Source organism: Saimiri boliviensis, chromosome 14 (genome assembly GCF_048565385.1).
Source record: "Saimiri boliviensis isolate mSaiBol1 chromosome 14, mSaiBol1.pri, whole genome shotgun sequence".
Taxonomy (NCBI): Eukaryota; Metazoa; Chordata; class Mammalia; order Primates; family Cebidae; genus Saimiri; species Saimiri boliviensis.
In genome coordinates this window covers 84,466,138-84,482,393 of record NC_133462.1, presented here as the reverse complement: position 1 = coordinate 84,482,393, position 16,256 = coordinate 84,466,138, and the positions used below count along the sequence as shown (strand labels likewise).

General features: G+C 38.7%; 1 protein-coding gene across 3 annotated transcripts in view; it reads left to right on the top strand.

Annotated features, from left to right (window-relative positions):
* The window catches only part of ERO1B (endoplasmic reticulum oxidoreductase 1 beta), a 59,155-nt gene that overhangs the window by 2,046 nt on the left and 40,853 nt on the right, over positions 1-16,256 (top strand). For all 3 annotated transcript variants that reach the window (XM_003935356.4, XM_074385349.1, XM_010345890.3), the window contains exon 2: positions 10,579-10,698. In XM_003935356.4, the coding sequence (XP_003935405.2) occupies positions 10,579-10,698 (120 nt within the window). The remainder of the gene's footprint in view (positions 1-10,578; positions 10,699-16,256) is intronic.

The window sequence follows — 16,256 nt, the reverse complement described above, 5'->3', positions numbered from 1 at the left end:
TCATTTTCTCTTTATGTAGCATATGTTACTTTATGCTTACCTGTCTAGAAACTTCATTTTAGATTTTTTTCATTTACCACTAATCATGTGTAATCAATGTTTTGTAATTTCACCTGTATTTTTAAAATTTTTGTGTAGAGATGGGGATTTACTATATTGTTAGGCTGATCTTCAACTCCTGGACTCCAGCTAGCCTCTTTCTTTGGCTTCCCAGAGTGCTGGAATTACAGGTGGAAGCCACTGTTAATGGCCTGCACCTGTACTTTTAATTTCATTCTATCCAAATGAGTATATAGTTCAGCTGTTAAAGATGTGTGACTATTTAAAGTAGCATTGTGCCAAACAGTCTTCAAAGTGAATATGTTTGGTTTTCGTTGCCAGCAGTACTTTTTTTTTTTTTTTGAAACGCAGTCTCGCTCTGTTGCCCAGGCTGGAGAACAATGGCACGTCTTGGCTCACTGCAACCTCCACCTTGAGGGTTCAAGCAGTTCTCCCTGCCTCAGCCTCCTGAGTAGCTGGCATTACAGTTGCTTGCCACCATGTGCCCAGCTAATTTTTTTTTTTTTTTTTTTTTTTTTTTTTCAGTAGAGACGGGGTTTTGCTATGTAGCTGCCTTGGCCTCCCAAAGTGTTGGGATTATAGGCGTGAGCCATGGCCCCTGGCCGCCAGCAGTACTTTTCACTGTAGTGGTTGATCTTTTTTTTGTTTTGTTTTGTTTTTTTCTTTTGAGATGGAATCTTGCTGTGTTTCGACCAGACTGGAGTGCAGTGGTGCACTCTCGGCTCACTGCAGACTCTGCCTCCCAGGTTCAAGTGATTCTCCTGTCTCAGCCTCCCGAGTAGCTGGAAGTACAGGTGCCCACCACTATGCCTGGCTAATTTTATAGCTTTTAGTAGAGATGAGTTTCCTCATGTTGGCCAGGCTGGTCTCGAACTCCTGACCTCAAGTGATCCACCTGCCTCGGCCTCCCAAAGTGCTGGGATTACAGGTGTGAGCCACCACGCCCGGTCTGATGATCTTTTCAATAGTACTTTAGTCTGTAACATGGTTACATGTATATTATCTCATTTTATTTGATGCATCTCTCAGAAGTGAGATCATTGAGGTAATTGAAGTTCAAAGAACTTAAATGGCTTAAATGAATAAGTGACGTTAAAGTGGAGCCCTAATGTGGAACCCCTTCTCGTCTATATAGTATGTTGGTATCTTCAGTTCTCTGTAGTATAGAAAAGCAGAAGGAAAACAGGAAAACCAAATAGTGGAATTCAGTCAGTTCTTTGACTTCATCTGTATGGTGGAAAATTGATAGAGGGAAGAAATTTTTGAAAACTACCTCTGTTCACAAGAAATCAAAGTCATTTAAGGAGATGCATATTTTCAATGTATCTCCTTCCAAAATAAAAGCAAAAAAAAATTTTTTTGGAGCACATAAAATGATATGTATTTGTTTATATACATGCCCCATTTTCTTATAAATGGAATGTAAATACACTATGCAGTGTGGTTAAGCACTGGAAACTAAAGGCATAGTGCATGCAAGTGATGTAACAATATATATATGTTTTTCTAAATGCATTTCTGAGGTGGCATGAAATCAAGGAATACACAGAGCCCCTCAACAAATGAAAAACCAGAAACTTGGAACTCAAATAGTGCTGTACCAGTCCATTACTCTCAGGGCTTCTCCTAAACCCTAAAGATCTTAAGCTACTTTAACAGTTGCCTGGAGTGGAGTGGGCAAGAAATAACCCCATGTCTGCTCAGTGAGAGGAAACTAACAGGAGGCTCCATCATAATTCATTTCTCATTCACCCTTATATTGAGGATCTAGCTGTTTAGAGCCTGGACTTCAAACAGCTACCTCCTCAATATAAGGGTAAATGAGAGACGAAACCCATTTTAAGTAAGGGGAATGTAAAGAAGCTTGCTAGGATTAGGGGAAGAAACTTTGAGAATTTGTAACCATGAGCCAGCCCTCACACAGGTTTGCAAGCCAAATATTTATGCGGGTAAAATTTATAGCAGTCCCAGATTTGTATGTCCCAGGTTACCAATAAAAGCAAATATCCATCCCCTCTTGAGGAATTTATTTCCAACTCAGACCTTGAAAAATCTTTGAAGATAAAGTGCCAAGAAGAATAAGTAGCAGTAAAATACCACAAAACACACAAACAGGGCATCATGAATCAGATATTAGACACAGACAACAGAAACAACAAATAATGACCTTAGGTTCTGAAATTATCAGATAGATAATTTAATATCACTATGTTTAATGTGTTCAAATTAAAGAGAAACTTGAAGTATAAAAGAAAAGATTTTAAAGAATGGCTAAAAAGGTTTAAAAAATAAGTAGTTCTAGAGCTGAAATTAAAAACTCAATGGATGAATTAAAAAGCTGATCATATCCAGCTGGAGAAATGATTATTGAATTAGACAATCATTTCATGTCTTTTTTTCTTTCTCAGTCACCCATTATCTCCTCATCAGTCCTTACTCTCAGCTTCAAACCTTACTAAAGTTGGAGAAATCAGAAGAGAAATTCCATAGGGTAATCCATATCTATCTATTTACTAGTCTTTGTACTTCCTATTGGTTATATTTTGAATTCTTATTGGTTACCATTGATGAACTGTGTGCTTTTTATCAAAAGACAGCCCCTCTATTTGCATATTAGGTCTCATTCCTTCTTTCCCACTCATGGACATGGCTCCAGCAGTCTTCTCTTTCTTTCCTGGATTGTCTGTTTTTCCTTCTCAAATGGAATATTACTGTCACCATGTATTAGTCCATTCATTTTTGGTTTTTGGAGCAGAGTCTTGCTCTGTTGTCCAGGCTGTAGAGCAGTGGCTTGATCTCGGCTCACTGCAACCTCTGCCTCCCAGGTTCAAGCATTTCTTATGCCACAGCCTCCCAAGTAGCTCAGATTACAGGTGCCCACCACAACGCCCAGCTAATTTTCGTGTTTTTAGTAGAGGAGAGGTTTTGCCATGTTGGCCAGGCTAATCTCAAATTTGTGACTTCAAGTGATCCACCTGCTTCGGCCTCCCACAGTGCTGTGTGATTACAGGTGTGAGCCACTGTGCTGGGTTAGTCCATTCTTGTATTGCTGTAAAGAACTCCTTGAGACTGGGTAATTTTTAAAGAAAAGAGGTTTAATTGACTCACAGTTCCATGGGCTGTACAGGAAGCATGGCTGAGGAGGCCTCAGGAAACTTAAAATCAGTGGGAAATGGTGCATACTTTCAAACAACCAGATCTCATGAGGACTCACTAACAGCAAGGGAGAAGTCCGCCCCCATGATTCAGACACCTCCCACGAGGCCCCTCTCCAACACTGGGGATTACAATTTGACATGAAATTTGGGTGGGGAAACAAAGCCAGAGTATACATCATAAAACATGCTGCTAATTCTACTAAAGCTATCTTTTGATCCACACATTCCTTCTGCCTTCTATTTTTTCTGTTCCCTCTAGAAAAATTCCAGTTAGATTTAATTTATTCTTCCTATTCTGGTTATTCTTTCTTCAGCCCATTCTATCAGACTTTTGCTCCTACCACACCTCTGAAACTGCTTTTGGCAAGGTCACCAATGTTCTCCTTGTTGCTAAGGCCAATGGTTTGTTCTTAAACCTCAGCTTTACCTATTGGTGGCTTTTTTTCACAACTCATCATTCACTCTCCTTAAAATACTTTTTTATTCTGACATCCAGGATTCTAAACTTTCCTGATTGTCTTCCTGTCTAGCGGACCAGTCTGTCTTAGCATTCTTTGTTCATCCTCTGCCCTTGACCGCTAGTCATTTGAATCTCAGGGTTCAAATCTTGTACTCTTTCTAATCTTCATCTTAGTCATCTCATCTGGTCTCTCAGCTTTAAATACCAAATATACAGGTGACTCTCAGTGTTAGTCTCTAAGACTAGAATTCTCAGCTCTAGACCTATATGTCTAACTTTTTTTTAACATCTCCACTTTGATGATTAACAGGTATCTCAAGCTTGATATAGAAACCACATTTCTCATCTTTTCTCCCTCATCTGCTTTTTCTCCCCCTTATACATAAGCTCCAGCCAAATTGGCCTCCCTGTTGTTCTTAACCATGGCAGATAGGTTCTTGCCTCAAAGTCTTTGTACCCTTTCTTTTTCTTTTCTTCTTTTCTTTTCTTTTTTTTTTTTGAGATGGAGACTCACTCTGTGGAGTGCACTGGTGCGATCTTGGCTCACTGCAACCTCTGTCTCCCAGGGTTAAACGATTCTCCTGCGTAGGCCTCCCGAGTAGCTGGGCTTATAGGCACCCATTACCATGCCCAGCGAATTGTTGTATTTTTAGTGGAGTTTCACCATGTTGGCTAGGCTGGTCTCGAACCCCTGACCTTGTGACCCACCCATCTGAGCCTCTCAAGGTGCTGTGAGCCACCACTCTCGGCTGTACTGTTTTTTCTACCTAGCATACTCTTTTCTCATGTATTCATATGATTCACTCTGTTAGATTTCTGCTAAAGTGTCACTTTATCTGACATGTCTTTTATCTTAAATGTCCCTTTCTCTGACCATACAAATTTTAAAGAGAAACCTATTCTCACCAAATTTGTCACCCTTTGCTTAAAACTCCCCGATGGCTTCCTGTCTCACATGGTGTAATCCAAAAATATATTTGGTCTTTATTTCTGATTCCCTACACAGAGCCCTTTAAAACACTTCGAATATCTTGAGACATAGCAGTACCTTTTGTTACTCATAATGAGCCCCTTTCAATCACACTTGTGTTTATAGTAATGAAATGACTTAAGATAGGGACCTTCCATAGCCTCAGGATGAGATTGGTCACCAGAAAGACCCAAGTGATTAGGAAGTTGGAAGTTTTAGCCCCACCCACCAACCTCTAGGAAGGGGAGGGGTGGGTGCTAGAGATTTAGTTCTGTGAGAACTCTTGACCTACTAGATTTGATGAGCTTCTGGGTCGAGGAACACATTGAGTTATTGGGAGGATGGCATGTTGGAAGAGGGCATGGAGGCTCTGTGCATCCCTCTCCCTTAGTAGCTTGCCCAATGCATCACTTTCATTTGATTGTTACTGAGTTGTAGCCTTTATAATAATTGGTAACTGTAAGTAAAGTGTCTTTCTGAGTTCTGCAAGCCATTCTGGCAAATTATCAATCCTGCAGTGGAGGTGCTTGGAACCCTCAATTGATAGCCAGTCAAAGGAACAAGTGGCTCAGGACCTGAGATTTGTGTCAGCAATAGGGGACATCTTGTGGGACTCAGCCCTTCATTTATAGGTCTGCACTAATGGTAGAGAGGGTCAGAACTGAATTGTTGGACACCACCTGGTTGGTCTCAGAGTTGGAGAATTGGTTGGTGTGAGAAAATAACCCAGATTTAGTAAAAGGTTAAAATCTTATGGTGGTCTAATTCTCATTCTTGCCTATTGCATAGTCCTCCTTATTTCTCAAAAACACTGGGCAAGCTTACTACGTTAGGATCTTTGCACTCACTCCCAACGCCTGGAATGCTGTCCCCCCAGATATCGGCATGTCTTGCTCCCTGCTCCTTTTTCTCCTTCAAGGTTTGCCAACTTTTATGTACACCTTCTGTAACTATCCCATTTTAAATGGTCAGCAGCCCCAATTCTGCAATCTGTTTCCAGTCCCTAGTTTTCTGGTTCTATATCACTTTATTACCATCTGAAACTCTATACTTTGCTCATTCATTTTGCATTCCCTTCTCCCTGTGAGAATGTAAACTCCTTGAGGGCAGAGATTTTTGTCTGTTTTTTTTTTTTTTTCTTCTAATTTTATATTCCCAGCACTTAGTGCAGTTCTTATGTTGGGCCTCAGTAAAATAGGCTTGCTTAATAAGTGAATGGAAGATAGATGCAAATAAATTATTCAGAATGAAATCTAGAGAGACAACGGGATAATCAATATTAAAGAGAACTTAAGATACCTGGAGAATAGAGTGAGGATGTCTAATACATCTAATTGGAGTTCTGAAAGAATATTATAGAATAGGAAGGAAACAGTATTGATTTCTGCAGATGAGTATGAAGTAGATAACCAAATAGAAGAGTGAATAAAAGATATAAATAGACATTTTACGCAAGCAGAAATACAAATGTCTTGTGAAACATATGAACATTGTACCTTATTAGTACAAGTAAGAAAAAAGATAACATTTCATGCTAACTAGATTGGCAAAAATTAAAGCATAAATTAATAATAAATATGGGTGAGGATGTGGGCTGGCATAGTGACTCACACCTGAAATCCCAGCACTTTGGGAGGCCAAGGCAGGCAGATCACTGGAGGCCAGGAGTTTTGAGACCAACCTGGCCAACTGGTGAAACCCTGTCTCTGCTAAAAATACAAAAATTAGCTGGGCATGGTGGCATAGGTCTGTAGTCTCAGCTACTCGGGAGTCTAAGGGGCGAGAATCACTTGAACCCAGGAAGCGGAGGTTGCAGTGAGCCAGGATTGTGCCCCTGCACTCTTGTCTGGGCAACAGAGTGTCTCAAAAAAAAAAAAAAAAAATTTGTGAGGATATGGCTCAACAGTAACTCCCATTTAAATTGGTGCAACTGTTTTGGAAATCATTTTGCCATTTCCTGGGAAAGCTGAACATACACTTATAGCAGTTCCACTCCTAAGCGTATAACCTGGAGAAACTTTTTTTTTTTTTTTTCCTTTTGAGACAAAGTCTCACTCTTTTCTCCAGGCTGGAGTGCAGTGGTATGATTTTTGGCTCACTGCAACCTTGACCTCCGGGGCTCAGGTGATCCTCCCACCTCAGCCTCTTGAGTAGCTGGACTACAGATGCGCACCAGGCCTGCCTAATTTTTGTACTTTTGTAGAGATGAGGTTTTGCCGTGTTGCCCAGGCTGGTCTCGGTTCTCCTGTGTCCACCTCCCAAAGTGCTAGGATTACCGGTGTGAGTCACTGTGCCTGGCCTAACCTGGAGAAATTCTTGCGTGTGTTTTTATACCAGGATATGTAAGCAAAAACATTTGTGTAGCAATGTTCTTTAGCCAAATCTGAAAACAATCTAAATATGGATTGTGGTAATTTTCTATTGCTGTTGTGACAAACTGCCACAAATGTAATGACTTAAAACAACATAAATGTATTTATTGTGTTGTAGTTCTGGGGGCTAGAATTCTGAAAATGGGATTGACAGGGTTAAAATCAAGGTGTCAGCAAGGTCGCATTTCCTTCTGGAGGCGCCTTTTCAAGCTTCTAGATGTTTCCATGATTTTTGGCTTATGACCTCTTTATTCCTTCGTCTTCAAAGCCCAGCAGAATAGCATCTTCCAGTCTCTCTCTGACTCTGACACTCCCGTGTTCCTCTCTCATAAGGAATTTTGTAACTACACTCATCCCACCCGCATAATCCAGTATAGGTTTCCCATCTCAAGAGCCTTAACTTGATCACATCTTTCAAGTCCCCTTTGCCATGCAAAAATAATATATTTGCATATTTCAGGAATTAGGGACATCTTGGGGGTGGGTATTCTGCCTACTGTATGCCTCAAGAGTAGAATGAATAAATTATGACATTCTAATAAAATGTAACACTTGCAACAGGGAAAATGAATGAGGTACTATAAACCCTCATCATCGTAGATAGATGCCGTAATAAAGTGTTAGCAAAATAAGCAGATTACAGAAAAATTCACGTGTTAGATTCCATTAATATTAAAGTTCAAAAACGGGGGAAAAAACCTCATATTGTTTAGGGATGCATTATCAGAAAAAGAAAAACTGGTAAGAAAAACAGTATTTAATTTTTACCATTAGGGAGAGGAGGTAGATGTGATTAAGGGGGACCTTAAAGGATGCTGGTAATATTTTTTTCTAAGATTCAGCGGGTACATGTGCAGGTTCGTTACATGGGTGTAGACGGTTTTTCCAGCTCTTGTTTCCCTCTCTCGTGTTCACCTTCTAGGATCCCCAGTGTTTGTTGTTTTCATCTCTATCTTCATGTGTATTCATTGTTAGTTGCCACTTATAAATGAGAACATGCAATGTTTGATTTTCTGTTTTTGCATTAATTCACTTAGGATAATGGCCTCCAGCTGCACCCATGTTCCTGCAAAGGACATGATTTCATTCTTTTTTATGGCTACTTAGTATTCCATGGTTAACATGGACCACATTTTCGTCATTCCATCCACTGTTGATGGGCACTTGACTATGTGATGATTACGTGACTTCACTGCTGTGAATAGTGCTGCCATAAACGTTCAAGTGCAGGTGTCTTCGATATAATGATTTCCTTGGGTAGATAGTGGGATTGCTGGGTCAAATGATGGTTCTGCTTTTAGTTCTTTGATAAATCTCCATATTGTTTTTCAAAGGAGTTGAACTAATTTACATTCCCACTAACAGTGTGTAAGCATTCCCTTTTTTCCACATCCTTACCAAGATCTGTTTTCTGTTTTACTTATAATACTGGTAGTATTTAAAAAGTTTTTGGTGATGCACAGGTTTCTGTATCGGGAGTCTTTAAAGGTTACAAATATGTACATGGCAACTTCGTATACCTTAACCCATCCCTTACCACAATTAAAATGTTTTAAAGAAGTAAAATACGGTGCTTTATAACCTACAAGTCAGCAATTTAATAAAAATTTATAAGAACAATTTCTAGATAAAATATTTTTAAAACCTGGAAAGCTTTTTGGTTTGTATTTTTCCTTTTGTTATTTAGGGGCTAGCATTTGAAGTCTTTACGAATATATTTCATGCTGGAGGGAAAAAAAGAAAAAAATAGAATTTGAAGTCTTGTAGATAGAGCAATGGAATGAAATTTGTGAGTTATGACCTAGTGAGTGGGATAGCAAAGTATATATAACTCTAGAGCCAGAATTCTTGATAATGATCACTTATCTCAAGATAATGTAGCCCTAACTCTGTTGAAGGGAGTCTGGAGACGCATTTATAGTCCTAGGGGGAGAGAATGAGAATGAAACAGCTTGCGAAGACTGGTTTCCATTTTCTGATACTTGCATATATTCCTCCTATGGACCACGTAAATAACCTTTAACAGGCTGAGCCCCATTTTTTTGTTTTTTTGGAAATTTTAGTTATAAGTTCATATGCAGTTGCAAGAAGTAACACAGAGAAATCCTATATACTCTTTATTTATCCCAATGGTAACATCTTGTAAACATGTAGCACAGTGTTGTAACTAGGATATTGACAGTGATAGAATCTACTGATCCTATTCAGATTCTCTCAGTATTATTTGTTTTGTTTGTGCGTGTATGTATTAGTTCCATATAATTTTATCACACGTACAGGTTCATGTCTTCACCGTCACAGTCAAAATACTGAACAGTTTCATCACCGCAAATATTCCTCCTGTTGCCCTTTTATAGCACTACTTCCTTTCTACCCTACCTCCTCCACCTTCCATCTCCTACCCCAGTCCTTAATTCCTGGAAACCAATAATATGCTTTCCATTTCTAAAATGTTTTTTTAATTTAAAAAGTGTTCCATAAACGGAATTATACAGTATGTAACCTTTTGGCTTGGCTTTTTCATTCAGGATAATTCCTGGAAGATAAATCCACGTCATGCATATCAGCCAGTGAGTTCCATTTTTAAATTAGCTGAAGAATGTTTTGTGGAATTTTGGGACTCTAAATTCACTTTGTAAATACCAATTTCCTTCTTGGATTAGTGGATAAGATCAGATTTTAAAGTCTGACAGATTGGGAGTAAGTTCCATTTCTCCTTTGGAAAAATTACTTTTAAAGCTGCTAAGCCTTTTTTTTTTTTTTTTTTTTTTTTTTTTTTAAGACAAAGTCTCGCTCTGTTGCCCAGGCTGGAGTACAATGGTACGATCTTGGCTCACTGCAACCTCCGCCTCCCAGGTTCAAGCAATTCTCTTGCATCAGCCTCCTGAGTAGCTGGGATTACAAGCATGCACCACCATGTCTGGCTAATCTTTGTATTTTTAGTAGAGACAAGGTTTTGCCATGTTAGGCTGGTCTCAAACTCCTGACCTCAGGTGATCCACCCAACTCAGACTCCCAAAGTGCTGGAATTACAGGTGTGAGACACCGCACTCAGCCAAGGCTGCTAAACCTTAATTTTCTTATTTGTAATATAAAGGTAATAATACCTCACTTATGGAATACTTTTGAAGAGTAAATGAGGTAACATAAAGCTCTTAATACTGTGTGTATCACGTAAGTGTTCCGTAAATGTCAGCCTAAAGGAAAGAGATGAAAGAGGTGCTAGTGACAGCAATGTTACTACCATCTGTAACTTCTAGGTTAGTTTGGGAAGATAGTGCTTTTGTATTGCAGTGGCTACTTGGATTTCATATATGTTTAGGTAGAGGAAGGAGAATTCAGTACTCTTCAAGCACTTAAAAAGTTCTTTCGAATGGGGATAGCTAATCTTTCTGTTTTTTATTTTATTGACCACAGTAAAAAGTAAGTTAACTGCATTAATGTTGTATCTTAATAAGCAAATACCAGCTAACTTGAGTAAATTATATTTTTATATAATAGTATAGATTTGTTAAGGTTGAAACATCAGTAATTTAGATATTTTAAATTAAATTCTAGGTCACTGGAGTTCTGGATGATTGTTTGTGTGATATTGACAGCATCGATAACTTCAATACCTACAAAATCTTCCCCAAAATAAAAAAATTGCAAGAGCGAGACTATTTTCGTTATTACAAGGTAAGGTTGTAATTTTTTATTCTATTGATATCAAAGGTTTCTATATATTGCCGTCTGCAGATGTGACCTTTATGATCCTTTTGAAAACCCATTTCAGTTCCTCTCAGCACCCTGTGTCTACTTTCATCATTTGAATTTATTGTGTATTACAGTAAAAAGCTGTCCATCTTTTTAAACAATACCAATCTTAGCCCCCTTCCTTTGTTTGAGGAGTTTCTCATTTTTCAGTTTTGGTTTTGTGGCAGAGACTCCTCTCTCTACAGAAGCTGAAAATGCTACAGACTTATTTTGTCAGCCTCCTTTATAACATAGCTCTGCCATCTGGTCACACCTACTCAGCCTTTGAGTTGTGCTGATGGCAGTGTGCTAGCATTGTTAGCAGTACAGAGTACTGCAGCAACACCTTTTGTTGGACCTCTTTCTGAGAGCACTGGCAAAACAGGCTGAGGCTTCAAGTAGACCACTACACGTAGTAATGCTCCAGAATTGTTCTTAAATCTGGTAATAGTTAACTGTAGACCTTTACAAAATAACCAGTCATAGTTTAAAGATAAAAGCAATCTTTAAATATGGCAGTAAGGCAATATTCAGAAGAACAGTGTTTGACATTTTAGAACAACATTTTATTTTTTATTATTATTACTATTTTTGAGACAGAGTCTTGCTTTGTCGCCCAGGCTGGAGTGCAGTGGCACGATCCCAGCTCACTGCAACCTCTGCCTCCTGGGTTCAAGTGATTTGTCTGCCTCAGCCATCTGAGTACACCCAGCTAGTTTTTGTATTTTTAATAGAGATGGGGTTTCGCCATGTTGACCAGGCTGGTTTTGAACTCTTGACCTCAGATGTATCCACTTGTGTCAGCCTCCCAAAGTGCTAGGATTACAGGCATAAGCCACTGCGCCTGGCCTAAATATATATATTTTATTATTTAATAATATATATATGTTTTTGTTTTAGAGATAGGGTCTTGCCATGTTTGCCAAGACTGATCTTGAATTCCTGGCCTCAACTGATCTATACAAATAAATACATGTTTTATTTTTGTTTTCTAGGTTTAGGTCAGCTAAATTAAATATTTTTGAGGATAAAAAAAATTTAGTATCTTGTGCAGAAAGATAACAAGTAAGAGAATTAAAGATTTGGAAACACATCCCTCTTTCCTGTCAGCATCAGGAATATCCAAAAAAGGTGATGAATGTTTCTCCTCTATACAAAATCCTTTAGGAATGCATATTTCATGAATTTATATCAAAGAGTAATCTATACCTAAATAAACTATTAAGTGTCTTATTATTCTAGGCATTTTACATACAAATAAGACAGGTGCTTCTTTAAATTTCCCCCACTAAATTTATAAATCTAAATGCATTTGTAGCTGCTTTCTCTTGCTTCTTTTCTACCATTACGTTGAACTATGTGAAATTTTTACTTTTATGTTTCAAAAATGATTGAATATGCCAGTTTCATATGGTTCAATGTAATACAATGGAGGAAGCGTTTCTTGCATCAAAGACCATCTCTTCACAAGAGGTCCAGTTTACATCTCTACATAATGTCACGTCCCTCAGTCTTTCACTCCTTCACTCTGGGATTGCGGCTTCTATTTCTTTATCCCTAGCAGGCTTGGTCAGTAGAAGTACTCAAATATTTGAATGTTGGAATGCATATCTCATTTAATCTTCACATTACAATATTCTCAGTATTAGGAACATTTTTCAAACGAAGACGTCATAGTTTAGGTATCCCAGATAGGGTATTTTTGTTGGCTAACAAATAAAACAGAAGTTTTATTAAAAAAAGATATTGAGTAGCTAACAAAATTGAAAGATGAGATGAGGAAGCTTACTTCAGAAAAGATGAAACTAAACATGGAACTAATGACCATTTTCTTTAAGGAATCACTGGAGTTTTGCATCAAATTTACTATTTTTCTATATTTTGCAAACTATATGCCAAGAGTTATGTTTCTGTCTAGGTAGGGTCAGAATATGTGACCCCCTGGACCAAAAGAAGGAAGGACATCTTGGTTGACAGTCTCATTTGCATGAATAAAAGTGGAGTCATTGTTTCCCAAAGGGAAATTAGGGAGGGACTGTTACAAAAGAAGGAAAAGTGGAAGTTGGATTGGCAAAAATGGCAATGTGGCTCTTGGCTACTTGGCTACTCAACATACAATCTCATTCTTCCTCTTACACATGGGGTTTAAAAATGTTCTGATCAACACAGTGAAATTATTCCATAGGAAACCAAAATGTCCTCATACCCTCTCACAGCGGAGGGTTAATGCCATGATCTAGTTAATGCATTCAGCTCTAACTTTAGGATATTTGGGTGATATCCACTCCTCTTTTTATTGTGTCAATCTATGAAATAAATAAAAAGGAATATACTCTACCCAATATACTCTGCCTACAACAGTGGCAAAAAAGGAAAGCTTTAAAAAGAAAAAGCTAAGAGAGGAGGTTAATTTTTTATTATTACTATTTTTGAGAGAGTCTCGCTCTGTCACCCAGACCGGAGTGCAGTGGTGCAGTCTTGGTTCACTGCAACCTCAGCCTCCTGGATTCAAGTGGTTCTCTTGCCTCAGCCTCCTGAGTAGCTGGGATTACAGGCCCACACCACCGTACCTGGCTAATTTTTATATTTTTAGTAGATATGGGGTTTCACCATGTTGACCAGGCTATCCAGAACTCCTGACCTAAGGTCATCCACCTACCTCGGGCTCCCAAAGTGGTGGGATTACAGGCATGAGCTACCACACCCCGCCAAAAAGAGGTGAATTTTAAACACATACCACATACACACTTATTATTCAAGAAGCAAGGAACACAGGTGTAGGTATGCCTTTATGCAGTTTGGCAGTTGGCTGCTGTAGCTGGTATTTCTAACTTCTCTTTTCTACTTCTCAGTCCATTCCTTTATGCACTAAATATTTATTGAATGATTAGTTTGTAGCAGGTACTATGGATACAGTAGTGAATAAGACAAAACTTTTGCTCTGATAAGAGCGACAAACGATAATTAAACAATAAAATATGATTTCAGATGTTATAAGCTAAGTTTTATGGAGAAAATTAAATATATGCTCCTGATTTTTAAAATAATTTAATAAATAAGGAATTGTATATTTCTTAACCTGATTATTTCAGTTCTGACGTTAGCATAGCTAACATCTTGCATACTAGAGGAATTCTCACTTCGTCAGGAATCAAGACAAGGATATCCACTATTTCCATAACTGTTGGATATACTACCCAGCACAGTCAAACAAGAAAAAATAACTATCCAGTGTGATGGCTGTGATTTAAAAAAGACGAAAAAAAGAAAAAACTAGAGCCATAAAATTTTATTTTACATTTTTTGTATAAATTTAAGGGGTACAAGTGCAGTTTTTTTACATGGATATATTGCCTAGTGGTGAAGCCTGGGCTTTTAATGGAACCATCACCCAAATAGTGTGCATCGATTGTATCCCTTATGTAATTTCTCATCCCTTACTCCCCTCCCACCTTTTCTTTTTTGAGACAGAGTCTCACTTTGTCACCCAAGCTAGAGCACTGTGGCGTGATCTTGGCTCACTGCAATCTCTGCCTCCTGAGTTCAAGCAATTCTCCTGCCTCAGGCCTCCTAAGTAGCTGGGACTACAAGTGTGTGCCACCATGCCTGGCTAATTTTTGTATTTTTAGTAGAGACGGGGTTTCACCATGTTGGCCAGGCTTGTCTTGAACTCCCGGCCTTAAGCGAGTCACCTGCCTCAGCCTCCTGAAGTGCCGGGATTACAGGCAGAACTGCACTCCAGCCTGGGGGACAGAGCGAGACTTCATTTCAAACAAAACAAAACAAAAAAAAAACAGAACTTTTTATTTTTTTTCCTGGAGCTAGACAAGTTGCCACAGGTTAGGTTCTCCGGGAAGCATATTCTGAGACGGTGATAAGTGTACAAGAGCTTAATTAGAGACTACTCTTAGGACCAACAGTTTGGGGAAGGCCGTAAATCAGGATTGGGCAAAGGGAGAAATCAAGCTGTGATGTAGCCTCAGTGGAAACATCAGGTAAGCCTGTGGGGAATTCTTAAGATGGAATAAGCCTTCAGAGTTAGTTGTCCCCATTTGGGGTGAGAGGTCTAGGCCTTTCTATCCATACATCAGTTGGTCATTGGATGAAGGCCAATCTTGGGTAAGGTGGCTCTTTTTAACTGAGGTTGTCTACCTGCAACATTTCCACAGCTGGGCTGATTATAACCCCTTTATTCTTGAAGCGTGATCTGAGTAACATGTTACAGTGTCTACAGTCTACTCCTTGCACTATGTATTTCTGTTGCTGAATAAAAAATTAGCCTTAAATTTAGCAGCTTAAAACAGCAGGACCAGGCACGGTAGCTCACTCCTGTAATCCCAACACTTTGGGAGGCCAAGGCTGGTGGATAATTTGAGGTCCCTTCAAGACCAACCCTTAGGTTATTAGGTTATATCTTAGCTATTGTGAATAGTGCTGAAATGAACATGGGAATGTAGATATCTTTTAAACACACTGATTTCAATTCCTTTAAATTCCCAGAAGGGTTTGCTGGCTCATGTGGTAATTCTTTTTTTAGTTTTTTTAGAAACCACCATAGTTTTTTTTCTAAAACGTCTGTACTAATTTATATTCCCATCAATAATTTACAAGGGTTTCTTTTTCTCCACATCCTTGTCAACACTTGTTATCATTCATCTTTTTGATAGTAGCCATTCTAACAGGTGTGAGGTGATAGCTCACCATGGTTTTAATTTACGTCTCCCTGATGATTAGAAATGTTGAGTATTTTTTCACATATCCATAGGCAATTCTTACCTCTTCTTTCGTGAAATGTCTGTTCAGATCCTTTTCCCTTTTTGAAATCAAGTTACTTGTGTTCTCCCTATTGGGTTGTTTGAGTTCCTTATACATTTTGGTTATTAGTCCCTTGTTAGATGTATGGTTTGTAAATACTCTCTCACAATCCATGGGGTGTCTTTTACTCTTTTGATTGTTCCCTTTGCTGTGCAGAAGTGCTTCATTTTGATGTAATCCCATTTGTCTGTTTTTTTGCTTTTCCTGCCTGTGCTTTTGGAGTCCTGTCCCAGAAATCGTTGCTCAGACATGGCAGTGCTGAGGAGATCTCCCACTGTATTTTCTGCTAATCACTTTATAATGTCAGATATCACATTTAAGTCTTTATCCATTTTGAATTGATTTTTTTTATGAGATAAGGATCCAGCTTCATTCCTGTGAACGTGGATATCTAGTTGTCTCAACACCTTATGAAAGAGTCTGTCCTTTCCCTGTTGTGTGTTCTTGACACTGTTGTCAGATATCAGTTATCATACATACTTGGGATTCTTAGGTTTATTTCCGGGCTTCCTAAGTTGTTCCATTGGTTGATGTGTCTGTTTTTATGCCAGTACCATGCTGTTGTGATTACAGTAGCTTTACCATATATTTTGAAATCAGGGCATGCGATGACTCCACCTTTGGTCTTTTTGCTCATGTTTGCTTTGGCTAATCAGGGTCTTTTCTAGTTCCATACAAATTTTAGG